At 44.0% G+C, this 27,356-nt stretch overlaps 1 protein-coding gene across 5 annotated transcripts in view; it reads left to right on the top strand.

The window, feature by feature from the left end:
• CTNND2 (catenin delta 2) overlaps positions 1-27,356 on the top strand; it is an 836,853-nt gene that overhangs the window by 451,921 nt on the left and 357,576 nt on the right. For 3 of the 5 annotated variants that reach the window (XM_084781518.1, XM_084781516.1, XM_084781519.1), the window contains 2 exons: positions 1,420-1,975; positions 23,267-23,461. In XM_084781518.1, the coding sequence (XP_084637644.1) occupies positions 1,420-1,975; positions 23,267-23,461 (751 nt within the window). Of the gene's footprint in view, positions 1-876; positions 998-1,419; positions 1,976-23,266; positions 23,462-27,356 lie in introns of those variants that run through there. The other 2 variants (XM_084781520.1, XM_084781517.1) reach the window with 2 other exon arrangements.

Below are 27,356 nucleotides of genomic sequence, written 5' to 3'. Positions count from 1 at the left end.
CTGCCAATGAGTCTCAGGGACACTTAAACTAAGTTCCTCCCTTAGTGAACTGCACCAAGAAACCCCGTTCCTTACCCCCACCTTAAATGTGGGTTCTAGGATCAAGCTGGACTCCTCAATCTCATGAGACAGGATTTTACTGACTGCCTCCTCAAGTCCCAAAATTATCTTAATACAGGATCTTGATGTTGCCCTGTTATGTCCGCAGTGTTTCTCCTGACATCCAAGAGACAACTTGGAATGCTGTGTGTGTGCGTAGATCAAGTGCCCAGCCTCCCACTCGCCAAATGCCATCCCAAAGGGCAGAGACACAACTGAAATTTTCCGTGAAGAGCATCTATGGGCTCTTCTTTCTCCCTTCGCTCCAGCCCCTTGCTCTCTTCCTAGCATTCCAAAACCTTATTTTCCAGCTTCTCTCTCACACTGTGCAATGCTAGATAGAAGCTTTTCACACCAGGGACTCCCCAGACCCTTTCTCCTGCCCTTGGTGACGCTTAGCAAGTTAAGAGCTTCTCTTTGGAAGTAGTTGTCTACGTAGTGTTTAATTCTAATGCAGATTTGTCTCTGAGGAAGATTCGAGGGAACTGCCTTCCCCACCCCACTCCCCCCCCCCCCCCGCGCCCCGCGCCCCACCCCCCACCCCCGACTTATGCCTTCGGTGATCTTTCTAACTCCACCCCAGCCCTTGTCTTTGTGTTCTTGTGTGAAAAGGAAAGCAACTGGCCCTCAGTTAGAAGGCACAACAGCAGGGGCTCTTAAAAGCTTACCAGGGACAGGAGACAGACTGAGCCATCTAGAGTACACTTTTTAAATCCCAGGAAAGGGACGCGCTTCTACTGTTTACAATTTTAATTGATGTCTCCTCTAGTTTTTTTTTTTTAAACACTGAAAAACCAAACTTACTCTCGTGCCGTAGCATTTTTTTTTTTTACCTCTTGCCTAAAAAAAGTCTTAATGGCAAAGCAGCAGTAGTACATCTTTTATGTCTCCTATCCAAGTACGTAATTCAGTCAGTTTTTGGTGGTCGAAAGTGTGCCTCCTGAAATAATGGCAGCGTTTAATGCCTGGAGTTTTCATTAAAACTGGTAGATAGGAAGGGCGTTCTGGGAGATCACCGGTTGGGTGGCCTTTAAAAAAATTTTTTTTTTCTTCTGTGACTAAAACCTTTCCGAACGCCCAGCAGAGGCATGCCTCTCTCCTTAAAGTCAGCCGCCCGCTCCTAGCCCGCTCCTTTCTCCTTGAAAAGGAACCTAGCTGAAAACGTGCTGGGCGTGGGTTCGCGCCCCTCTCCACGCGTAGCCTGGATTCCCGCGCTCCTGGGCACAGAAGTTGTCCTCTGCAGCCGGGCGGGGCGTGCGGGCGGGTGGGTGGCTGCTTCTCCACCGCTGAGCGCGCGTGTTCTCTGCTTTCCCGGCACAGGGCACGACCGGCCGCGCGGGGCACCTGGCGGGGTCCGAGCCTGCGCCACCGCCTCCGCCTCCGCGGGAGCCGTTCGCGCCCAGCCTGGGCAGCGCCTTCCACCTGCCGGACGCGCCGCCCGCCGCCGCGGCGCTCTACTACTCCAGCTCCACGCTGCCCGCGCCGCCTCGCGGGGGCTCCCCGCTGACCACCACGCAGGGTGGCTCGCCCACCAAGCTGCAGCGCGGAGGCTCGGCCCCCGAGGGCGCCGCCTATGCCGCGCCGCGCGGCTCCTCGCCCAAGCAGTCGCCTAGCCGCCTGGCCAAGTCCTACAGCACCAGCTCGCCCATCAACATCGTCGTGTCCTCGGCCGGCCTGTCCCCGATACGCGTGACCTCGCCCCCCACCGTGCAGTCCACCATCTCCTCTTCGCCCATCCACCAGCTGAGCTCCACCATCGGCACCTACGCCACCCTGTCGCCCACCAAGCGCCTGGTCCACGCTTCTGAGCAGTACAGCAAGCATTCGCAGGAGCTGTATGCCACGGCCACCCTCCAGAGACCGGGCAGCCTGGCAGGTAAGGGGCTTGGCGCCCAGGCGCGGCTCACCTGGGTGTATGGCCGGGGAACCGGGGAGATTGGATCCAAGCCACAGAGCTGGCCATGTCTTGGGACCAGTTTTCAGATTCCGGAGCTGTGGGGGATGCGAGGGCTTGTTTGAAAAGACTGTCTGCATCTTTCGTCAGGTGTGCCTATCATGTGGTCTCTTGGCCTCTAACACCTGCCTGCCTTCACTCTTACCTCTCTAGAGTCTGCAGACTTAAACAGAGCAACAAGGTTAATTTCGTAGGACCACGTAGTCCTACCTGTTGCTTGCATCCAGAAAGAAAACCAGTAACTATCTCAGAGGGTATGATTAATGTTAGTTCCCAGAGAAAGTTAGATTTTTTCCCCCAAAATCAGATTCTTAACTTACATAGGTTTCAGCAGCAGCAGCAGCTGAGTAAAGTAACCAATATTAACCAGTAGGAACTAGAGTAAAGTAACCAATAGGGACCTGTTTCACTATAGGCACGTTGGGGTTGGGGTTGGGGGCGGGGAGACACTTAGTTTGAGGGGCTGCTTCCCTCTGCCAGATCTGAAGAGGTGACATTTCTGTGGTGCCTGTCCCTATCACAGACCAGACCGTGCTGGTGACTCTGCTGTTAACGCCATATGCTCAGTTTAAACAAGACACTGTGATTGAAAGACTAATGCCATCTCCTAAAACACCTGACAAGTAATATGGATTTATTGCCTATTTCTCTCCTTATAGAAGTATTTGGTAATTTTGTGGCTCTAGTAACAGATGCTGTGCTCATATGCTTCTTTTCTTGACACAAATAGATGACTGTGAAGATAAATAGGATTTAAAAAAAGGAACTTGTTGCAGGCACAAGGCAGGTGGCCAAGGGCTTCTTTAATTCAAACATGGTAATTGCCAGCAAGGACTAGCCTAGTTTAACGGGATAACTGGGCTGCAGGCTGGGGTATGCTTCCCACAGAACTGTGGTAGGTGTGGTTACAGAACTGAAAAACACTGCTCTGCCCTGCTCTGTTCTTACTGCTTTGCCAGGAGACAAGAATTTTGGAGGTAGACCAGCACCCAGATATCTCTTAAGGTAGCCGCTGGTTTGAAGAACTGCCTGGGAAACAGACACCAAACTTTACATTTTATGAGATCATACCAAGAAGCAGAGAGGCAAAAGATCATAGCAGACCAAAGTTCCAGGATGTCCTTTTATTAACCCCCTCACTGTGGAGCAAGCGGACCTAAGGAGACTTCCAAAGGCCATTTGTTTCTGTGTTTAACTGGGAAAGAAAGTGAGAGTGATTTTGTTGTTGTTGTTGTTTGTTTGATTGATTGTTGAGGGGGTTCCCAGACCTTCCCTCACCTGCTGATGTGTGGCAGACATGTGCCAGTCATGTTGTACCCTTTGCAGTAAAGCAGTGAATGTGGCTACGTAGCTCAGTGTGTGAGATCTTGAGGAAAGGTTTAGGGCACGGAAATATGGTAACCAAGAATGCAGCAGTTCCTTGTGCTGTTGAATCTAGAAAAGTGAGTGGAGTCTGAAAATGGCTTATGCTTTAATGTCTACAAAGAATGGTTCAAAGGCTTTGCTGGTGGCAGTGGTGGTGGCAGTGAGTGTATGCATTCAAGTTTCTGTTGGTGAGAAGTGAGGACACCTCTCTGGTCAGAAGGAGAACTCCAGTTGACAAGCACATTTCCATCTGTTCCTCATATTTTCTGGCCGTGTCACTTTTGCTACCTAGTGTGAATAAAAAATAAGAAAGAAAGAAAGAAAGAAAGAAAGAAAGAAAGAAAGAAAGAAAGAAAGAAAGAAATTCAATGTGCCATTGAAGACTCTTAATTTTAGAGTTGCAGTGAACATTTTCAGTGTTTGAATTCATTTGTTTAACATACATGTTAAAATATTCATTTAAAGATTTCTTCATGCAAATTGCTACTGGTTGGTTTTGAGTTCAAAATTATCCTGTCAGAGTGTAACAACGATGGCTTTGAATACGATTTTATGTTCCATTTAGAAAAAAGCAACCCGTGGCCCAGGAGAGATATAAGAGTTCACAGATATCAGAGCTTTCATACTCTGTCTGATGCCCTGTGTTTGAAACCATTCCAAACGTCATGAGGTTTGGAACCACCATGGCTTGCTAATTGAAAGAGCGCAAATCTGTTGAGATTACACAGTATCTTTTGTCCAGCAGAGCTGTGAGGCTGGAGTTCTTTCACTGGCCACCAGAAGTATCAACAGAGAGTCGTGACACTCACTAGCAACCAGTCTGACAGGTCTTCCCTAGGTCGCTTTTATTTACCACCACCAATTCAGTCTCCGCAGATAAGGCTGCCCCTGACATCTCTGGCCCCCTCTCAGATAGGACAGAAAAGTTACACAAAATAAAATAAGTACTTCCAATAGGGTGATTCTGGAAGTGCGTTTTGAGTCTTTCCTGAAGTGGTGAGCCAGCTAGTCCTGTGAGTGCTTGGAGAAAAGGGAGTCCAAAGGCTGGTGGCTTGGAGTGAGCCTGCTGTGTACAGCAGGGAAAGCAGTGAGCAGGGGGCAAGGCTTGGCCAAGGAGTGAGGTTGGAAGTTTGCCAAGTGGCTGGAGTAATAGGCTAGATCAGGAAGGCCTTTTAAGTCAATGAGGGCAGGAGCAGAGTTAAAACATAGCCTGGCCTACTCTGGCTGATGTGTTAGAAGTAAATTTTGGGGATCAAAGGCAAAAAGTACAAATTTAACTTGGGAGTGATTATAAAAATCTAAGTTAAAGGTAACTGTGTAAGCAATATAATTGCATTGAAGGTGATGAACAACAGACTCTGTGTGTGTGTGTGTGTGTGTGTGTGTGTGTGTGTGTGTGTGTGTGTGTTTGTGCGATCGCGCCAGTGTGGTTTTCTCATTTGCTCAGTGATGCTGGGAAGAAAGAAGAGTCCCAAGAGGATGGAGTTTCAGTGACCGGGCTGGGCAGGGGTCAGAATCCCCTGTGTAGGTGTAGGGAGTGTGGCTCGACACTAAGACCCAGTGTTTTACAGGTGAGGGCACTCTTGCCAGAATCCCAGCGCACATGCCACGTAGAATGATGGATATGTGGTTCAGAGTTTTATCCAGGGCTTGTTTCGTTTAGCTAAAAGCACATCAAGGATTGCAAAAATGTGGTCTACGGATTTCAGACCGTGAGTTGCAGAGAGCGCGTGGGCAGGAAGTCAGGTCTCCCTGGTCTACAGGATCTTCCTGGTGACTGAGCTTCCTAGCCCAAGATTTCAGAGTTGTCACAATCTGGATTAAACCCAGAAAAGTATAAGTTGTTAAGTCATTGGACACTTGTGATTTCTTAGCAGTGTTTCTTCTCTTATGCAATTATGTCTCTTATTGTATGAAACTGAGTGGAAATCAGTTCTGCATCGTTGAAGGTCCCAAACACACTATCTGGCCACTTGGTGTTGCGGAGAGAATCACTATAGTATCAACTCTTATCATTTTACAAGGATCTAAGGTAGTATACATGGACTACTTGTGCATTTCTGACTCTTTAAAAGTTAACTTAAGTTATTTAACAAGTCACCAACATAGGAGCTTAGAAATGGGCTGGAAAGAAGTCACATATTTTTGCAGTAGGCACAAAGCAGCTCTAATGAACTGGAAAGCATGCCACAGCCTGTGGTTAGCATGTGAAGCACACAGCATCACTGGGTTCAAAGTGCACAGCTTCAGCTGAGGAGAGTTGAAAACAATGCTTCACACTGCTGCCTGCATTGGCCTGGAAGTCACTGTGTAGCCCAGGATGTCTCAGAACACAGTCTCTCTGCCTCTGCCTCTGCCTCCAAGATGATGAGATTACAGTCATGAGCCACCCTTTTCAGTTTTTCAGTAAAACTGCTCCAATATCAGTTTTAAAGCTGATGTGGAATGAGACAGGGCTTAGTTATGACAGAAAAAAATCCACGAGGGACCAAATAGTGAGATCTCATGTGTGCCCAGCATGCTTCTTTGAGGGGACCATCCCAGAGTGTTAGCTGTAAATGAGGAACTAGTGAGAAATGTAGCTGAAACTAACTCAAAGCCTTGGCAGCTGTATGTTGTGTGGGGCAGAGGACAGAGGACCAGCAGCACATCAGTGTTCAGCAAAGATGACTGAGTCATGAGAGACATCAGGGGAGTGAAGAGACAAGATGGCACAGGAAAAGAGGAAGTGGATCCCACCCTAATGGGCTTGGAATGTCATCCTCTCTGCAGAGGGCTGGCAAGTCCATCTTTGCCTCTTAGCAGCTGTTGGAGCTTTTGTGCAAGGTGGGTCCAGAGTAATGGGCAAGCAATCAGAAAGGCCTTGAAATTGTTCTTCCCTCCTTGACGCAAGTGTTAACAACTGTCTCCTACTTCTCTCAAATGGGAGACACATAGCATAGAGGAAGGAGGCTCTCTAAATGACATCACTCGTGTTTTACAAAGTTCTCTTGACAATCGAATCACATGGCTTAATTATCTGTACACCGAGTTAAGTGTGTTTATCTCAATGAATGTGCACATTAAATAGTAATGATGAACAACATTATATTGAAAAACACATTATGCTACAAAACATTTGCCTTGTATCACTTGGAGTGCCACACTCTGTGATGTGCATATTACATATCTCCAACAACTGACTGAGGCAGTGGGATCATTACCTCCATCCCTTAGACTTGAACGACAAGGCTCAGCAATGATGTATTCCTTGCCCAGATGTGCAGGTGATAGGAATGCCATCTGACCCAGACAGTGTTGAGTAGAGTCTTAAGTATAGTCTAAGCTATAGGTAATCCACGAGTAGAGAATGTTTCTGTTATTAAATAAAAATAGTAAGGACATAGATATTTAGTATAAAGTTGTGGGTTTTTTTGTTGTTGCCTTTGTTTTTTTTTTCGTTTGTTTGTTTGTTTGTTTTGCCCACCATTGTACTTTTTTAGTAAATCTCTAGTGATTTTGAAGCAAAAGAAAAGCCTCTTAAGAACGTGTCAACATCCTATTGAGTATGACTTCACTTGTGCCAATTTTTGTTCCTTTTTTGGGAAGAAAATAACATGATCTTTCATTTTTCTGAGTTTAGAGCCAAATTAATCCTGTTGGAAACACAAATACAAGTTGTAAATATGTATTGAAGTTGTCAGGCTTCAGAGGCTTAGTCTGAGAGAGAGAAATGACACATGAAATGTAAATTCTCAAACAGTGATTTCCACGAGAACTGGCCTTATATGGAGAGTTATTTAGTCGAGGCGTGACGGTCTTACACTCCAGCCAAATGGACCATCCTACGTGAAGTGGACCATATGCTGTAAGCAGTGCTAGCCGTTTGGAGACAGTGTTCACCTCCTGACCTATTGGCTCCCCTGCCTCTCACTCTTTTAGTAAACAAAACGGAAAGTGCTGATCAAAGACCCTGTAGGCTCTGCTGTGCCCCACGTGAATCCTGGAGGAGATGGTCCCAGAGCCGAAGGGCACCCTTACTGGACAGAGTCCTAGAGGCAATGAAGTGCCTGGCCCCTGTTTTTCTGTTTCTCTTCCTGGAGCTGATGGTTTCTTAGCCCACAGACAAGAGCTGTGTGGACTCCCCTGAACATCTGCTTATTCATGCACTAGACATTGCTGAAAATTAGACCTTAAAAATTTTTCCCTGTTCAGATTTACATTTTCTGCTGATTATTTGACCAGCCTGAGATCTTAATCAATACCTTCACTTGGATAAGAAGATTTCCTCTCAGCTGTACCATCAGCAGATGGCTTAGGAAGAGACTCCTGGGCAGCTCTCCAAGCCAACCAGACCCCTTACATTTCCACTGGCCAGCCTCCCACCCCCTGGGCTTTTGCACTGGAAGGCCAGTCAGTTCCTGCCTGGGATATCTGAATCTGTGGAGGAAGAGTGCATCCCTCTTCTGGGTGATAGGTACACTCAACCCACTTGGGGGACAGCCTGAAGGCCATTTTACCACAAACTGACTGTATTATTCAGATACTCGGCACCTCCACTTTACAGTAGCCCCCATAGTCTGGCTGTCCCATTACAGGCTCCTGTCATCTGCCTTCCTTTCCCTCAGGAAAGCAGACACTTGGCTCCATCGCTGTCCTTCCTGTGTGCAAGTTAGCCCAGTCTAAGTCTCCATCAGCCAACAGCTTGGAGCTCACAGAAGCATCAGATCCTCCATAGCTATGTGCTACGTTTAGTAGCATCTGCATTATACGTTCCGTGCTATCTACTTTCTGTCTGATCAACGTGCAGGTAAAATAGGTGTAAGGAAAAGTGCTGGTTTCAGCATCTTCTTCCAGGAAGCTTATGGCTGGAGTCTTGAAACTGAGCTCGCATTCCTACAAGGCCCAAGAGGCCTCGCTCTCATATTTTTTTTTAAAGGTTTGACTCACAGATGATAGTAGCTATCCTCCTACCATGTGCATCTCACACCAACTCTCCCCATGAGAGTGTGCCAAACAGATTAACTTGTTAAAGGAAAGGAAGTGGCACCTTGATTTTGACTCCCCTATTATTTGAATTCCTCCAAATAATACCAATGGCTATGTGTACTATATTTCATTTGACTGGGGAAATGGAAACGCCTAGTTGCGATCAGAAGGAGCGCTTCGGCAGGCAGCCTCTGAGTCACATTTGCTGCCCTGTTTCTCACACAGCATCCCCAAATGCAAATGTAGAGATACAGTGGGGAGTGAAGTCACAAGAGAGACAGAACACAGACTCCATTATCACTAAGAAGCAAATATAAAGTTTTCTAAAAACTGCAAGTTAAGAGGCAGAGCCAAGCTGGGGCTTCTGAGGACTCTGAGACATGGAGCTGAAGATACCGAGGAGAAATGGAAGGCTCATGTTCGCCCGGACCCTACATCGGCATCCATCTCTCCATCTATGTCCTTTCTCCTGTCAGAGTGGCTAGGGCTTACTCCAAGAGAACATAGTATTGTCTTGACTGAACCACAGTATGAGAGTTGGATTTTCCTGATTCAGATGTTGGCATCCTGAGTGAAGTTCAAGTCACGCAGGCACACACAGGTAGGAAGCGGGGAGGGCGGTCCCTGCTTCAACCCAGTCATTCTGAAGGAACATGGTCACCATGCATGAGCCTAACACTTCATCTTATATCTACATGGGGAAACCACACCTGGTGGGAAACACTTGTGTTCACGCCATGGGACAAAGCTGCCTCTGGGTTCTTCTTCCCCAAATATGATAAATTAGCAAGGATTATAGAGGGACGAGAGAGAATTACTGGCTTGAAAAAGACAGATTAAAATAGAAAAATAAATTATCTGTTAGGGGAAACAGATAATTGAAGGGCTGCCGCAGATTAAAAGAAACAAGCAAAAACTTTATGCCTGGCATTGGAGAGGATTTAGAAAGATCTTGAATTCATTAAATAGAAACTGAATAAGCTATGTAGAAGGAGCGGAGACCATGAAAGTCCCTCTAGGCTGTAAAAACATGACACATAAAGCTAAAAAATAATTGATAGAATGACTGGGAAATATTTAAGGAAATAACCCAGAAGGTAGAGAATAAAGGGATAGAAACTGAAAATATTAAGAACATTGCAAGAAGAGGCAAGAGAAGCTCAAGAGATGGGATGTGTGACTAAGGTCTCAGAAATGGAGTAGAAGAGGTAAAGTATTCAAGTCATAGGGAAGAATTCCTCAGGGCTCAGGCCTTCGTCAGAAACACCATGTGCTAGGAATTGAAAGTGTCCCTTACTGCACATCATGAAAATTCAAAGTACCAAGATGAAAAGACCCCAGTGTCTCTGGAGAGAAATAAAAGACTTTACCTGACTAAGCAGTCACAATTTTGGACAACAGAGAACATGAGGTACTGCCTGAGCAGCTGAGGGAATAATTCTCAACCCCCAACCTCTACACAACCTGCTTCTCATCATGAAGGGGAAAAAAAATCAAACATGCTCTAACATGGAGCTCTTCCGAAAATCCATCTTCTAGTGACACTGCCCTTGAAAAGCTACCATATTTGAATGATGTGTCCTAGCTAAACAAAAGTATGACATGGAACAAAACAGTATCCAGAAATAACCCATACTGACTAGCGGAGCAGTGTCGAGAGGTCCAGAAAAAGTCCCCCAAGTAGCAGGTTAGGAAGCAAGAGAAGGGACAACGCAACCCAAGTCCCAGAAGGTCTGTGTGATGTCAGAATCTAAGGACAGAAAAACATGCAGTGGCACTGAGCTAGCTTTGTTGCAGATGAAGGAGAAAGAGTTGTCACACTCCTCAGAGTTCTGTGAATCCAGAAGGCAGTGGTTGAGAGATTTAACAACCAGACAGATGTGTGGACATATAGCTCCACCCTTCCTTAGCTCTGTAACACTGTGCCATTTCACTGAAGCCAGTGGAATTTAAAGAGCACCAGTTTCATATCATGCTTGCTGCTGGGGGCTGGGGACTCCTCACGTGTGAGCATCAGTGGCAAAAGCCTTGGTGTGAGCTGAGAACATCCCACCAGTAGTGACTGGGGAGTAACAGAGATCAGAAACAGAGCAGCTGGAGGCACTTCCCAGAGAGAGAGGTCACTGGAGCAAACCTTTGAAGGAAGGAGGAAGTATAAACCTGAGAAGAGTGTCTAGGGTAGAGAAAGCCTGAACCCTGAGGGGGCCTGAGGGAGAACCAAGCACTGCTCACTGCTCTCTGGGATGCAAAACGAGGTTTCTCAGATGCTTGGCTTGCCCTGCAGGGTGAGGAAAAAAGAAAAGAATGACAATTGCAGTCTTAAAAAGATCCTATGGGATTGCAGCCATCCCTTGTTTAGCATGTCTACAGGTTAAACCGACTTCATAATTATGTCTTGTTACCAAGGACACCATAATGTCTGGCTCTTCGGGGCATCCAAATATACACAGGTCAGAACCCAGGACTTAAGATTCGTGCTACCCAGAGAGTCGGAGCCAACTTGTGTAACACAGCATGGTGTGAGAAGGGATCTGACTGAGAAAAACCTAAGAGAGAACTGTTTGGGGAGGGATGTCAAGGAAGGGTTTTTAAAGGGGGCTGTGTTTGAGATCATTGTGTCACATGTACATAAGTGAGGGGTTTACACGGTTTCCCACTCACGTGAATGAGTGAGCAGACAATTCATGACTCTTGGGTGGAGTGCTTTGACTACATTAGTTTGTTTTCTCCTGCTATCACAGCATGCTTGAATCTGACTCCCAGCAAAGACAGAAGAGCAATTTAGGTCAAAGATTGAGATGCTTAAAAACAATCTAGAGTTTACCTCATCGATTTGGCCTCCGCTGACAGGCCCCTTAGGTTATGTCCCTATGTGACAGGTGAACTCAGCAGGACAGCATATGGGAAGAAAGTCACATGGAGAGACAGGAGGCTAGAGATTCAGGAGCCATGCTTGCTCTTTCTTCCTTCTTCTTCTTCTTCTTCTTCTTCTTCTTCTTCTTCTTCTTCTTCTTCTTCTCTTCTTCTTCATACATACCATTATCTCAACATCTAACCCAGGTCCCACAAGAGCTGCATCAATCACTTCCACAGGCAGCTTTCTCAGTGACTGACTTTTGTCTCTGCTAGGCCCTGCCTCTTAAAGACTCCACCGTCACCATCAGAGAGCACCTACTCCTAGGACCGAGCATCTGCCATGTGACCTTGGAGACAAGCTATACTTAAGCCATAGCAGAGCCACTTTGCAATTTTCTTTAAAGCAAGGACCAATTTTTATTTCTGAAAGAATGAATTATACAGAAATCCAAATAAGACTCTTTGCACATTACCCTAAAGGTTCCCAGGAGAATGTGAGCGAATACTGATAGCATCAAAGACTGGAGGCAAAGTGAGGGCAGATGAGAAAATTAAAGAGGAGTCAATTAAGACAGGACTGCTTCTGGGAACCGAAAAATGAACCAATTGCCAGGAAATTTCTTGTCCTTTGAGAAATAGGCTGCCTGGTGAATGAGCCCCGTGGTTTGCTGGTGCTGTAAGTGTTTCTTCAGGGCCTTGGAGAGATGACTAGTACACTAGGCATCTGCTTGGAAATGCTCCTCTGTACAGTCTAGACTGGCAAAAAAGAAACCACCGGATGGGAACAGAAAGACTCAGAAACAGGAATCCGTGTATTGCTGGGAGGCCAGGACCGGACCGCCATTTCACTGCAGCTCCTCAACAGCCAACTGTGAAAGGGCTTGATGTTGGGGTTGTTGGTGATTTTAACTCTAACTTCAGAGATTTTTACCTGAGAATGCTTAAGTTAATGGGACTACAAGGAAAAGATAGAGTAAGCGCACATATTCACCACAGAGCAACTAAAACAGAAGTATCTAAAATCTCTATGGGCTAAACCCAATTAGGCTTTGTACCTTCATCATGGGAAGCACTGACTTTGACGCCAGGAAGAACATCTGAATTTTCTGCCAGTCAAAGGAAGCAGCAAGTGTATGTAATGCTTATTGGACTCCTAAAAGGCGTCCTATAATGTCTCTTAGGCATCTGAACATCTCTACCATGCCGCTTCCAATAGATGCCAAGTCTTTAAATATGTTGGCTGTCTATGGAAAACAAACAAACTAGTGAGTGAAGTTGGTGTACTTGGTAAATAACCATGTTTATATCAACCAAACTGTGACTACAAAGGGATACTCGGTGTGTTAGTTCGAATTCATGTTCCTGTCACTCAAATACCTAAAATAAAAATAATAATAATAATAATAAAAGAACGCTCAAGACTGATAGGTTTAATTAGCTCCCAGTGTCAGCGATTTCTGCCTACCGTATCAGGGAGAGCTCAACAGACTAGCTCAACTCACACCAAACAGAGGGAAGAACAGTGAAACAGTAGGGAGGGAGCCAGGGCAAGGTGTAACCCCCCCCACCCCCACCCAAGGAAGCAACTCAGCATCATGCTTCCTCAACTCTGCCTCACCTTCCACAGTTCCTCCTCCTATGGCTCTATTGAAATCTTGAATCTCTTGGTAAATTAAACCATCCATTAGGTCAGAGCCCCCATGATCTGATATGTCTGGAAGTTAAAAAAAAAAAAAAAAGCCAGAAAAGTGCTTTACTGATCTCATTGATGGTTTAATCCAATCAAGGTGGTAACCAAAAGTAACCGTCATGCAGGCTCTGGCCCAGGTGAGCAAAAAAATCAACAGAAAAAATGGTGATTCTGTGGGATATTAAAGGCCTATAGGACTGCTTCATGGTCCTCTAGGAAATCTTGTGCCTGTCTCTCTTAGGTCTTTGATGTGATGTGTATGGATATGCATAGATCAGGCCGTGGAATACTGTAAGTTTACCAACCAAGTGAGCAGCCACAAGTGTAGGCCTGGGAAAGAAGATTATAAAACCTGGTGACACCTGCTCTGCATTATTTCTTGACCTTATGCACTACATTGCAAACCTCTCAGGAGCCCGCAGCAAGAAGAATCTAAGAAAACCTTCAATAATGAGACTAAGGAGCAAGTTTGAACAAGCCATTCCAGAGAGACTTGCCAGCCATGGTTTCTGCCTGCTTGCCCTTCCTGGATGGCCTCTGAGCCCAAAGCACTGGGTCACTCCAGAGGTGGAGTCCATGCGAGCTTCATATGGTAGCTTCTGATCCCACCTCAGGTCTCTGTGAACGGACTAGCAACATGGTGTAAGTAGATTCAAAACAAAACAAAACAAAAACCAAAAAACTATAAAAAGAAAGAAACATACATGTCAAGAGCTAGTGTAAAAACAGAAGCCAGTGTTCCTTCTCCTTAGCATGAAACATAACTTACAAACAAGCACCATAGCAACACAAACAAACTTATTCATTCAAGGTATAAGCTCAGCAGATTAGACATTAAAAAAAAAATCCCGTAGCCTTCTATTTGAGTTGCTATAACAAAATTCCACAAATATCGTTGTTTTTAAACGATGGACATTTGCATCTCACCAACAATTCTGAAGGGAACCCTCCTCCCAAAACAAAACAAAAACAAAAATAAAATAAACAAACAAACAAAACCTAAGGCCAGGGTGGTAGTACATTGCTGTGTATAGTGAAAGTTGCTTTCTGGCTGATTGAGGAAGCCTTGCTGCTGTGTTCCCTTCATGATAGAAGGGATTTGAGAGACCTTTCTAGGGTTTGTTTTATAGGGGCCAAAAATCTCAACTGTGAGGGCTCTGTGCTATCCCTGTTTAATATCTTGAGGAAACTGAACTTGAGAATTTGTGGAAGACACAAACAGAGGATCACAGTCTTCGATTAACTTGTTGCTGTCACATGCTGACAAATAGCCCCACTTTGACTGACGATGCTTGGTCACATTTGCTCCCTTGTGGAACTTTCTATCTTAGAGAAGCATCACTCATAACATAGGCTATTCTTCTCAAATGACTGACGGCTCGTCTATATCTTTTATGATAGAAACGTCTAAAAAGGGGATGGGAGAATTTAGGTAGACATCGGTGCCCTTTATGTATGCTATGAAGAAGGTAATGTTTTAACAAGGGTGGCTGACACTCAAACGACAATGATACTCAATCTAGAAATTAATTGAGCTTTAAAGTACACATGCCAATAAATGCATACTAAATGCATACTAAAACTTTTTAGAAAAGAGTAAAACCCAGAAGCTAAATCCTCCTGGAAGCTGCGTATTTTGCAGTATATTTTCTGTCTTCTCAAAGCCTTTTTGTATACAAAACTCCATATGAGAGAAATTACAAAAATTAATTAAACATCGATACATAAAAAAGATTATAAAATGTAAGCAAAGGATAATCTACAAGGTCTATGTCTGGCATTTTCTCTTTGTAACTCTTGTAAGTTAATGTGTCTTTTTCTTTTAGAAAGACACAAAACCTTTTATTCTGCTAGTAAAACTATGGAAAAGATGACAGAGAGAATGTGCACTTGCATGTTTTGGAAGCTCAGTGTCTGTCTCAAAGGAAGTTTGTACAGCCTATGCACGTTACATTGAAATCAACCTAACTAAAAGACTTTTGTTTAACATACAGAACGTAAGCCATCTCTAGTCACATATTTTTAAAATTAATTCTAGCACTTGGGAGGCAGAGGCTGGTAGATTTCTGAGTTCAAGGCCAGTCTGTTCTCAATAGTGAGCTTCAGGCCAGCCAAGGGCTACACAGTGAAGTCCTGTCTCAAAAAATCTCACAAAGAAAACAAACACAGAAGTGATTTCTAGAAGCACCCGTCTGCTGCCTCCCCCTTTTGTTGAGGTAACTCTTCTCTTTTCCACTCTGAGAATTTCCTCTGTGGCGTGGGGCAAAAGCCACAGAGCCCCAAAGGGAGACAGCTTTGTCCCCCCGGCACTTTGTTAACTAATAAAAGTTGTCTTAAAGTCCCAGCCTGCCTGTGCCGCTTAGATACAGATGTGTACCAGGCCCACCTTGCTCTGGATCCTCTCCATGGAAACACCCAGGATTGTCCATAGTAGCGAAGTCTGGAAGCCTAGTGATGCAGGTGCGCTGTCCAAGAAGGCACTGATGAGATATTCAGAAGCAGCTGTTGAGAAATAAAATGACACTCATGAGTTTTATGCCCCTTGATGATGAAGACGAGAAAGCTTGTGTGTAATAAGGCTGACCGTTGAGAAGTCTGTGCAGTGACTAATTGATAAGGTACCAAATCATACATTGCTTTCATCAGTGGTTATCAGGACAGTAAGAAGGTAGCTGTGAGCCAAACTTGTGGTCCATGATGGCCAGAAAACAAAACAAAACATATTTTGAAGGAAATTATAACTACAAGGCCCCTCTCAGGTAATAAAAGTTAAATTTCATGTGCTAAACTTCTTTTGCTTGCAAATGCCCAAACATTTTAGTTACAAGTGTGAATCTAATTGTGTTGCCCTACGTAAAAGTATAAAAATTCAACTCTCCCTGCCCTTGCCAGGAAAGGTTTGAGGTGCCTGAAGCTCCTTCTGCCAGGCTGAGTCTCAGGCTGTTTAGGGCAGATGCTGGAGACTGCATAGACCACTCATGAGCCATGGCTGACTCTCCTGAATCCACAACCCCAAAGTAGAGACACCTCAAATCTTTGTATTCCCGCATATCCCACTCTTTTATCAAAGAACTGCAGGAGGGAAGGAGGTGAGGAGTGGGGTGGAGATGGTGTGTGTGTGTGTGTGTGTGTGTGTGTGTGTGTGTGTGTGTGTGTGTAAGCCCAATGTCTATATTTGGCCACTACCTGTCAGGTCTCAGAGTTTCCCGGAAAGACGCTAATTGTAGCACAGAGTAAGACATGCTTAGGGCAAAGCCCATATCCTCTTCCCCTTCCTATCTCTGAGTCTCAAAGGCATTGCTTGCTTTCCCTGAAAGCACCAGAAACTAAACCCCCTCTAAGAACCGCTGTAAATATCCACTGAGGAATGGATAGTCCTGGGGCTGTTCTGACTCCCAGCTCAGGGGAACTACGAAAGACCAAGGCTAGGATTTGCACTGAAGATCCTACATCTTTCCTCAAATCTACAGTGCCCATTGAAACCTAGTTGCTTTTCAGAAGCATCCAGATACCATACTGTTCTATTCACTGGGCTTTCTTCTGAGGTCTTTGTCTGGAGCGCACCTCCTGCATAAATCCTCTCTGCTGTCTCAGAAGAAAATGCTACATAGGTCTCTCTACTCACTCACCCCAACCCCCCACCGGGGTGTGTGTGAGGGAGAAGTGCTATTTGTGCTTACAAAGTAATTGGAAGATCAAGGGACTTTTGTTTGACAGGATGTGTACATTGAGGCAGTGCAGGGAACCTAGGCCCCTTCAGAACCACATCAAAATCAAGATGACCTCCACAAATATGTTCCAGCCCATCCAGATGTAAAAAGCCTGACTGATAAAGAAGATGAACCCCTTTTTCCCCCTCCTAGAAATGACTCTTCCCCCACTTACTCCTTTTATTAACTCTCTGAGTAGCCCAAGGAAGAGTCAAAAAAAGTCATCTGTGGCCCTGGTGTAGAGGTGGCCAAGGGGAGCCATGCAAGCAGCCACCCGATGAGTCATCATAGTCCCCAGGGCATGAGCATACAGAGCTAGGCTGTTGGGAACCCGCCAAGGTCCACCTGCGTGGCCCGGATCCAGCTACTCTCTGCCCTGTGTTTTTATCTAGGCTCAGAAAGGCAGAGGAGGTTGTCGCATTGATGTCTCTGCTCTAGGATTCAAGATGGGTGCCTAAGTTGAACTCTTCCAGTGATCAGATAGGCTTTCACTGCTAGAGCAATAGACCCTGTCTTCTCAATCAGTAGCAGGAGCTTCCTTGAGAGGCTGTTAAGATGCCCAACCTCAGGCCCTCAGAAGTGCTGAGGGAGAACCTGAATTTCCATCAGGACATTCTTACGCATGGTATGCTGAGAAACAAATACCTGGCTTGTACCTGCGCCTGAAGAATACTGACTTCAGAAACAGGTTCCCCAGCACCACTCTTTGCCTGGTGTGTGTCCCTCAGCAGGGGTATTTTAGACAGTGCACCACACATTTCACAGTGGAAAGTGAAAAGGTGACAGTCAAACAGCCCATCTTAAGAACACAGTGCTTTCAGAGGTCACACTGCTTGTGTTTCCTGTCACTCCTGCTCTGCAAAAGCCTGCCTGCCACAGAAAAGATCCAACAAAAGAAGTCTATTTTCCTGAAAGTTAGGAAGGAAGGCATGGGCTGAGACAGAAGGGACAAGAGCAGAAGATCTTGGCTTTACAAGAGACTAGATCACATAGACTGTGCTGTGGGGACCAGTGATTTTGGCCAATGATTTTTTTTTTTTAGTTTTGTCATAAAATGCTTGAATCACAATTGGTGACAATATTCATTTGGGAAAGGGGCTGATAGGGTATAGTAATTATAGAGTGTTGTATTAGATAGGTTATCAAGAAAGTGATGGGGGAAAAACCCTGCCACTTTGTATACTTCCACAGGCACCACAAGTATCCAAGGCCTCCGTGGTAGTGGCAAAGCTGTATGACATGCAGAATATAAAATTCTACTAGTTGTGAGAGTGAGGAAATAGGAGGGTACTTTTTCTTTCCAAAAACCAAGTTACCATGGAATAGTTTTATATCATTACACTGAAATTATTAGGTTACAATGCAATTTTCTCATTGAATACATATGAATTAATAATTTCTCACAAACATTGGTCTGAAATATGGCTCTTGATCTACTTGCAAAATGTATCCATACAGCTTTGCATTTGTAACACATTGTCAAGTGAATCCAATGAATTTGGTGTTCATTTGCAAATAAAATTTGGTGCATGAATTTAACTCAGATGATATAAAGATTAGTCTGAAATTCTTTAAATACTAAGACTAAGTTTTCAATTAACATAGGAGTAGGAAATAAACTTTGGAAATTCGACTTGAACCAAAAGACAAATTCAACCTATACTTCTGCAAGGGATGACTCTGTTTATAGAATCTCGAGTTCAGTGGCCCGGATACCAGCTACTGTGACTTCATCAAGTGCAGAGCACTTGTGCACGCAGCGTCTTGTTTCCCAGGCTGTCTGCTGTCGGTTCTTCAGTTTTATACATATGAGGCAACAAGGGCTGAGAGTGTTTTAGTGGTCTGTCTTGTTTCACTACAGTGATTAGAATCAGATCTGGGGTATAATTCATGTCTAACTTCAGCTTTGCTCTGCAAAATGGACACGGTAGAAACTGTACAATGTTTTTAAAAGTACTATTTCTGTTTACATCAAAGTTTTTTGGTGTTTGTTGTTTTTTTTGGGTTTTTGCATTTTTGATTAATTAAACATGTTTTTTTTTACATGTACATTTATATTATTACACACATATACACATATAAATTACCTATAGCAAGAAGAACCATGACACAATCAGGAATTATATAAATGTTACATTCTTACTGGTTTGGCTATTTGTATTTGGCAGCCTTGAAAAAAACATCTTTCCTATCTTGGTGCGTCTAAATTTCTGAATGTAAATCAATCTCCATCACATCTTATCATTATGAACTTAAAACACCTATCTAGACCTAAAAACATCTTAACCTGTAAACAACTAAGCTTCATCGTAAAACTAAGCTACCTGGTCTTCAACTCCATCAGAGACTTAAGAAGGAATAAACTTGATTACTTGAGTATGCCAGGAGTGCACGTTAGTAGCTTTCCAAATGAAAAGATGACAGAGACAGTTTGCTACCAGAATAGTTACCCAAAACTCTTTGTAATGTTGGGGCATCTTCTTTAGCCTTCTAGCCCAATATATCTGACAGACATATTTGCGAGGCAGGAACTATTGAGGACTTGATTGCCCTGTCTTGGCAGAGTTTGGCCATTGACTCTGCCTGCATCCAAGCTTGCCCTTTTTTTAGACAGAAATCTGTCTGTGGTAGAAATGAGGACATTTTGTTTAGAGGCTTGTTTGCCTCATTTGAAGCCATCTCCATAAGGAGGTCTTTGATGCTCATCATCCTCTTTGAGGTAGGCTGGGTGTTACCAGGAGTTAACCTGTCTCATTGTCAGCGAATCTTTAAAAAATAAAAACAGTTTTAAATGCCATATTCTGCATGTCCCTGAGGTTTTTGAAGAACTTATCTAACTATAGTCAGCATGCTAACTCCACCGTTCCTGAGCATCATGAGCCGGTGTGCCAACCTTCTCCACAATGTGAGTGGCAGCCATGGAATAATGAGGTCAATTCAGAAACATAGAGACATGAAGTCCTGGGCCCCCCAGTCCTACAGATTACCCCACCTCTCCCAGGCCCTAGCATCCTAGCATAGAACTGAACTTTTCTTCCCAACCTCTGCCAAGCAGTCAAGTGTTCTGAACCAACCCTACGCACCCATGAGAAGATAGCTGATGCCACAGAGGTAGTTGTGGTAGAGCTACCTCACCCCAATTCTGTGTCAGCCTGAAGGCTCTCTCCTGGGGCGTCACCTCTGGGAGCCATGGCCTGCACAGAGCACACATGGCAGAGACACCGTAGCCATTGTGTATCACTAAGTCGGCATCTGCACATTACGCTCGCATTCCAGTTGTGAGTGTTCAAACACTTTCTCAGAAATAGTGTATGTTACAATGGCTAGTTACTGAGTTCTGTGGCCCCTGGATTGGTTTGAGAAATACAAAGAGCAGGGACACATGGTAGAATTGAAATCTGAATGCTGAATGATTTCATAAGTTCTAAAATGATGTGTATTGGCATTATCCTTGCAAAAGTGTGTCTCTGCAACAGCAGTGAAAACTATCAACACAATTGATCTGGTATTTTCTTTGGTCCATCATGCTCTGATTGCATTTTGCTGCTTTTTAGCTCTGAGCTCCTAGGCTTTGTTAAGGTCAAGTTCCCAGAACTGTTTGCTACCAGCATAATTGGTAAGGGCACTTGCCCTTGACATTGGTGACATTTTAGACCCAGTCAGAAATTTCCCAGCATGTTTCTTCTTATAATAGCATAGTTCCTGTTCCTGGGAAAGAGATAAGTGCTCATGAGTAGTGTTTAGCATCCTTTATGGTGCTTAGAACTTACTGTCAAGTAGACTGTAATGATGAAAGGAAATTTCTATCAAAGGAAAGTACACTTTGTTTGAATCAGGAGATATATAAAGCACCAAGTGAGATTTTGGTGCATATTCCTAGAATTGGTATCCATGTAAATCTTTTCCTTCATATGGGCCAAAACAAAATAGATATTTATATGTGTATTTGTATTCCCCCTGAGCAAGGCCAGTAGAAACTGATTTTAACTTGCTTCTTTAGTTGCTCTTCTGTTCCACTGTCCTTTTTGTTTGTCTAGATAATAACTATGTCTACTCATAAGGCCTTGAAACCTGACCACAATGGATAAAAAAAAGCATAAACAGTGTTTTTTGAATAAGACTTTCACAATGCTCTATATACAAGTTAAATATGGAATTTATTTTGCACAACTCTTCTCATGGGAAAACACTAAAAGCTGTTATTATTACTAATGATAGTCTAATATTTGATAAGGTCACTATTGTGTTTTTTTGGTTACCATTTGCATTTTTTATATTGTTTGAGAATTTTAATGTGCATACAATGCATTTGATACATTTCCTTCCCTCCAATTCTCCTTTATCTTTCTGCCACTAGTCTTTCCTATGTTCATAGGTTCTCTTTCATTTTCTTTTGAGCCCACTGAACTCACTTCATGCTTTCAGTATGTTCAGGTTGTAGAGCCATCTACTGGACCAGAGTATCCCCTCAGGGCCCACACTCCTAAAGAAAACAGAATCTCTCTTACCCTATAACCATAGATTGCCAACACCTCCTCAGCTAGAGACAAGACTTCTCTAACACCTTCCTACTCCAGGCTTGGATTTTGTCTGCCTTGATCTTGTGTAGGTGTTGTACATGCTGTCACATCTATTGTGTGATCATAAGTGCAGTTAACCTATTGATTCTAGAAATTACTGTTTCACTATAGTCATCTTCTGCTTCTTGCTCCTACAGTCTCTGCCTCCTCTTCAATTGTGAGCCCTGAGCCTTGGGAGGAGAGGGTGTGATATAGGCGTCCCATTTAGAGCTGAGCACTCTGTAGTTTCCTATTGTTTTCACATAGACCAGTCTCTGTGTAATATCATTACACTGAAAGTATGGTGTCCATAAAGGCAGGCTTCATGCTAAGATACTGGCTCCTTGCTTAGCACCCAGATTTTTAAATTGATGAATCGTACTAATAAACAAATTCCAAAAAGCATTTGTATACACATCCGAAAGTCACCACCAAAGTTCAGTATCAATCCGCATTGTCCATCAGTGGGTAATTCTTTTTTTGAGACTCAGAGAAAAGAAATGATGATTAAAGTTAGCACTCTGAGTCCTCTGGTAATGTTTAATTTTATTCAATCATATAACATTAGAAGAAAATATATGTCTCCCTGTATTTTAGACTTTGGGGATCTCAGCAGTATAGATTGAGGCCAGGAGGAAGAGTTGACAACAGAAACTCAAAGCACACTCTACTTAAGTATATTCCTGGGAAACCTTAAGCTTGAGATTCAATGGGGTGCTGGCATTTGGGAAATCACATGCAATGAACCTAATTATGCAAAACAGTTATTTCCAGTCTATCGTTCATCACAACTCTAGCTAAATCAGAGATTATTTAATTATCAACAAAGGGAAAGAGCTCACCTGCCCTGATCCTTCCCTTCCAGAAGAAAGCACCAGTGCTCTTATCTTATTTATTTTTTGGAACTAAAATATGATGACATCATCTCCCCCTTTTCGTCCTTCCCTCCAATCCTTCCAATGCAGTCCCCTGCCCCCTAGTAATGAGCTCCAACCCATGCTATTGAAAGGCAGTTTTCAATTAATTCCCACAATGGCTGGTGGGTGTCAGTTTGGGGGTGTGTGGGTGAATGGTCATTCCTGGAACAGACTGCAGTCCCCTTTGGTTCTGGTGTGCATTCTCTGCTTACACAGCACTCCTCCATGCTGCCCTAGGTCCATCTAATGACTCCATTGCCCTGACATGTCTTCTCTTGATATTGGCTCTAAATCCATGTCTCATGTACTGCCGGCCAGTACAACTAGTATAAACACATTTCCTGGTGTGGCTGGTCTCTCTCCTTAAGAAATTTCCTCATGGTTCCCTGCTTTGTAGCCTTGCTCCCCAGTAGCACATTTTCCAAGCTATGCAGGGAGTCTTGTGGATAAGGATTCACAAATGCTAAAAAAGCCAAACCACTTATAACCATGTTGTACACAGAAGCCCACTTATGAAAAGCGTTTGTACATTGTTCTAAGGGAGACAGAATAAGTGTCAAGGCTCCAGTTGGTTAGCCAGAGGAAAGGGAAGTGGGATGCAGAATCTTGTCCATAAAGATCTGCTTCTCTCAGGAATAGGGGCTTCTGGGAGTCCACTTTGACTCAACCGTTGTCCAGGGCAAGACCTGCCGATGGCAGCAATTTCTCGTGCAGTTTCTAGGAGTGAGCATTGGCAGTGAATGGGAGCTATGCATTTGCTCTCCGTTTAGAATAATTTCCATTGTACTAAGTGGAAAGGTGCATGGACTTTGAAGATTGTCTTTCTGCCTGATGCCTTGAGTGAAGAGGCAGGTTACATTCATCAGGCCATGAGGAAGAAATATGTTTCAGTGGTCCTGTCTGGTGTGGCTTTATTTGAGAAACCCCAATGTCTGTCCTCCGGTGACATCAACTTTGGGAGCAGAGGGAGACAGCTGGATGGCGTGATAAGGTGATTAGCCTGACGGTTTGCTGCCATTTGGTGTTATTCTTTTTTTTTTTTTTAGATTTCAATCACTATGCCCTTCCATTCAAATATCCTTGGATTAAAATACTGTTTGGTTTGGATATTGGCTGAGTCTTAATGTGCCCATGTTCATTTATTTCAGCAGGGTCCCGAGCTTCGTACAGCAGCCAGCATGGGCACCTGGGCCCTGAGCTGCGGGCCCTGCAGTCCCCAGAGCACCACATAGACCCCATCTATGAAGACCGTGTCTATCAGAAACCCCCTATGAGGAGTCTCAGCCAGAGCCAGGGGGACCCTCTGCCGCCAGCACACACCGGAACCTTCCGCACGAGCACAGGTGTGTATTAGGGGTACATTCAGCATTCAGGCCTGCCCACTGGGCATGGGGGACATAGACCTCAACAGCATCAATGAAAGCTGTGTGTGAGGTATGTGTGTGGTGTGTGTGTGTGTGTGTGTGTGTGTGTGTCTGTGGGGGGGGGGTGTATCTGGGTGTGTGGTGTACGATTGTGTGTGGGGGGGCGTGTGGAGTGTGTTTGTGTATGTCTGTGAGTGTGTGTGTGTATGTATGTGTGTGTGAGGAGGGGAGTGTCCGTGTGGTGTGTGTGTGTGTATGGTGTGTGTGTGTGTGTGTGTTTGTGTGTGTATGGTATCTGTGTATGTGTGTGTGTGTATATGTGGTGTGTACATGTGTGTGGTATCTGTGTGTGTGGCATGCGTTGTGTGTGGTGTGTGTGTATGTATATTTGGTATCTGTGTGTGGTGTGTGTGTGTGTGTATGTATTTACCATCAAGCCTTATGACCTGCTTCTATCATCGTTATCTTTGATTATGACTGAGAAAGAGTGTAACTCCACCTTAGCTACCTAGTTATACTATGAGTGATGGAAGTACAAGGGAGTTATAAAGTTACTTTATCAAGTAGAAAAAAAACAAAAAGAAAGCATGATTGATGTTTTCTGTGCCTTTGGTTGTTTACTTAATGAATATAAGTGCTCCACAAAAGCAATCAGTACCCCTGTCATAAAATGTAGGTGTATTATTATGGTAAGTCATTTTTAATGGAGTAGTCTACCTTTTAGCAAGCTTAAGGATCAAAATATTTGTGAAAAGTATGACATATTTTGAAAGATGGACTTAGCATGTGTTTCATATACACTAATAGACTAAACCATTCAGAATTGTTATTTAAGAGTTGGAATTTGACAATTGCTGTTAACCTAGTCAACTATGTAGCTCTGTAGGATTAAATATGTATTTTTAAGTTGTACATAGCCACAGGACACATGAAGAACAACAAGTGTTTCCTCCGACCTGTAGCCATTCACAAAATAGTCTAAGGCTATGATTATATTCTTAATGGCACTGACCTTAATAATAAAAAATATAGGGAAATTAGACACATGTTTAGTGGTACGCTCATGGTAAAGCCTCATGATGCTGGGTAAGCAGCAAAGATGGCTCTGTTGGTTGGTTAACTGCTTGCCCCTTCCCTGCCCCACATGCTGCAAGCAACAGCAGAGGCACAGCATAGCTAGCCTTCCCTTAGAAGCTCAGCCCAGCCCTCTGTAACATCAGCAAATTGTAACTTCTCCTGACCGCTAAGTACGGTGCAGTGATTTTGTTAAGCTGCATGTGATGCTGAATTACAGGTCTTGAAGTCAAGGGAAGCTGCTCTGGTAGTTGATTTTGGATATTTGCATTTCACTGTTCCACTGCATCAAAAGAGGAAAGGCTCAGTGTCTTCCTTATTTGTGACATCGCAAATGCCATCTAATATTAGTAATATATACTTAGATTTAGATAAGAAAGGACACTGATTTATCCCTGCTACATCTGCTGCTCTCTGGAGTTAGGCCACTTGAATATTTATTTGTTTTTTCTTTTTTGCAAATTATCAATATAATATTATTTTATTTTCATGTGTGCGCCTTGTGGGAAAAAAAGGTGTCAACTTCAGTGGCATTGAACACTTATTTTGAATAAAAACAGACAACAAAGGAACGTTATTGAGCCCTCGTTATATATGCCTTTAGGATTGTTTCTTGTTAGTAAATTTTTGGAGGATTATTTAAAAATTAGCTATGATAACCTGCTGTGCACCTAGTTCATACTCTAAGCAGTAGAATGTGCTCATACATAAATAAAAGGGAGCCATTTCTATGTTACTTTTCTATTACTGTAACGAAATACCCACACAGGGTAACAGCTTAGAAGAGAGCAGGATTCATGCTAGCTTCACCATGATAAGGACGGCAGGACAGCAGGCAGGCCTAGGGCAGGGGCAGGAAGCAGCTGATCGCACTTCCACACACAGGAAGTAAAGAGCAAGAACAGGAAGTGGGGCAAGGCTATAAACCCTCAAAGCCTACCCATGGTGACACACTGTCTCCAGCAAGGTTATATATCCCAAAGGTCCCATAACCTCCCAAACACTACCCACTGGGAACCAAGTGTTAAAACCCATGAGCCTAACAGTAGTATTTCTCACTCAGATGGCTCACTGTAATATTCTCTAAGCCTGCGATAGGCACACAGTGGCCCATGGGCCAAATCCAGCTTGCCACTTGCTTTAGTAACACTCAAGAGCTAAGACTGATTTTTAAAACTGTCCAAATGACTGGGGGGAAAAAGTAAGAGATGGAAAATATTTTCTGATACGTGACAATAGCACAAGAGTTAGAGTTTAGTGTCCATGAATAAAGCTATCGGTCGCACCCACACCCTTACCTTTCAGGGTCCCCTACAGTTGCCTTGGCACTGCAGAGGCAGCAGCAGTGTGAGAGGCTGTGACAGGCACCATACAGTTCAAAGACCCTGGCCTTTTGCAGAATGTTTGCAACCCTGTTCCCAGACACCAATGGCGAGCCATCTGGAGCAAAGGAATGCTATGCTTTTGTTCTTCTTTTGAGGGGAACCAACAGTCTCCCCAGAGTGCTTCAAAGAATCCTATTACAATAGCAACCACAACAGAGACCTGCCAAGATGTGGGAGTCGGAGGTCTAACACCTTATGCCAGCTGGCACGGTGGAACTTTGACATAGTTTTGGGCAAGTGTGATGATTCACACAATGCTACAAACATGTTATAAAGCGCATGGAGAGAAGACCGAGAAAGGCAAGCTACAGGCTTCCAGACACAGGCCTTCAAGCTGCCCCACCCAGGAGGCCTTGTGCTTGCATCTGGCCGGCTGACCTCATACTTTTCTAACCCCAGGGCCCACTTCTTTAGAGCCCAAATGTCTGAGATGATACCTTAGTATACATGTATATTTCACTCATATACTAAAGGCATACAACAACAACAACAAAATAGTATTAAATTATCTATTACAGCATATACCTAAAAAATGTAAAGTATTATAAATAGAGGTCAAAAATAATGACCGAATTGCTATAAGGAAATATTCTAAGATTGCCTCTTTGCATCTGGAGCTGTTTTATTCATATCTCCTGTTCGGTACACACCAGAGCAAGAATAGAGACCTGCAGGAGAAGGGGGTCATATTCTAATGAGGCCCTTAGATTTGAGGTACTGTCCTCAGTTCAGATGGATGGCTAAGGTGACATGAGCAAGCAGCCTTATCTTCATGCCTTTCAGTGGCAGGGAACCAGCTATGTAGCTTGTTCATTTCTCTTCCCCAAACGTGTCAGACAATGCTGCAGCAACACAGAAAGCCCGCCACTCACCTTCACTGTACCTACTCGTAGCAATAAAGATGAGGGAAAGGTGCATTAACAATTAGGGAATGAACAGTTGGTGCTAAGAGGCAAGGGAAAGGTCTTAAGCCCACGACTAGATCGTACATGGATACTTTCAGAGACATTCCTTAATGCATTGAGTATAGTTACGAATCCTATGGCTGGGGCACATTTTAATGCTCATCCCATACGTTGTGAGGCTGATGTGGAGATGTGAAATCCAAAGACACAAAAGGTTGTTCGGAGTCAGTCTTTGAAAGGGCATACCTAGGCTGTCTTGTCCTAGATCCTGGTCTTGTTTGACCCCATGTTTTTAAATACCATTTGCAAGCAAGACAGATTTATTTCCAACCATGGAGCTTAATGGCTTTAGACAGTCAGTTATTAAAGGCATATCTGCTACCACCCACTGTTTGCTTGATGTACTGCCTTAATCCAGTGTGGCTCGCAGGCTACTGATTATCTTTGAACACATTTCATCTCATGTAGTTTCCTAAAGTAGAAGAAATTGTCCAACAAAGGATGGGAATG

The sequence above is a fragment of the Acomys minous genome, assembly GCF_964271855.1.
Source record: "Acomys minous genome assembly, chromosome: 5".
Lineage (NCBI taxonomy): Eukaryota > Metazoa > Chordata > Mammalia > Rodentia > Muridae > Acomys > Acomys minous.
This window is presented reverse-complemented; position numbering and strand designations above follow the sequence as displayed.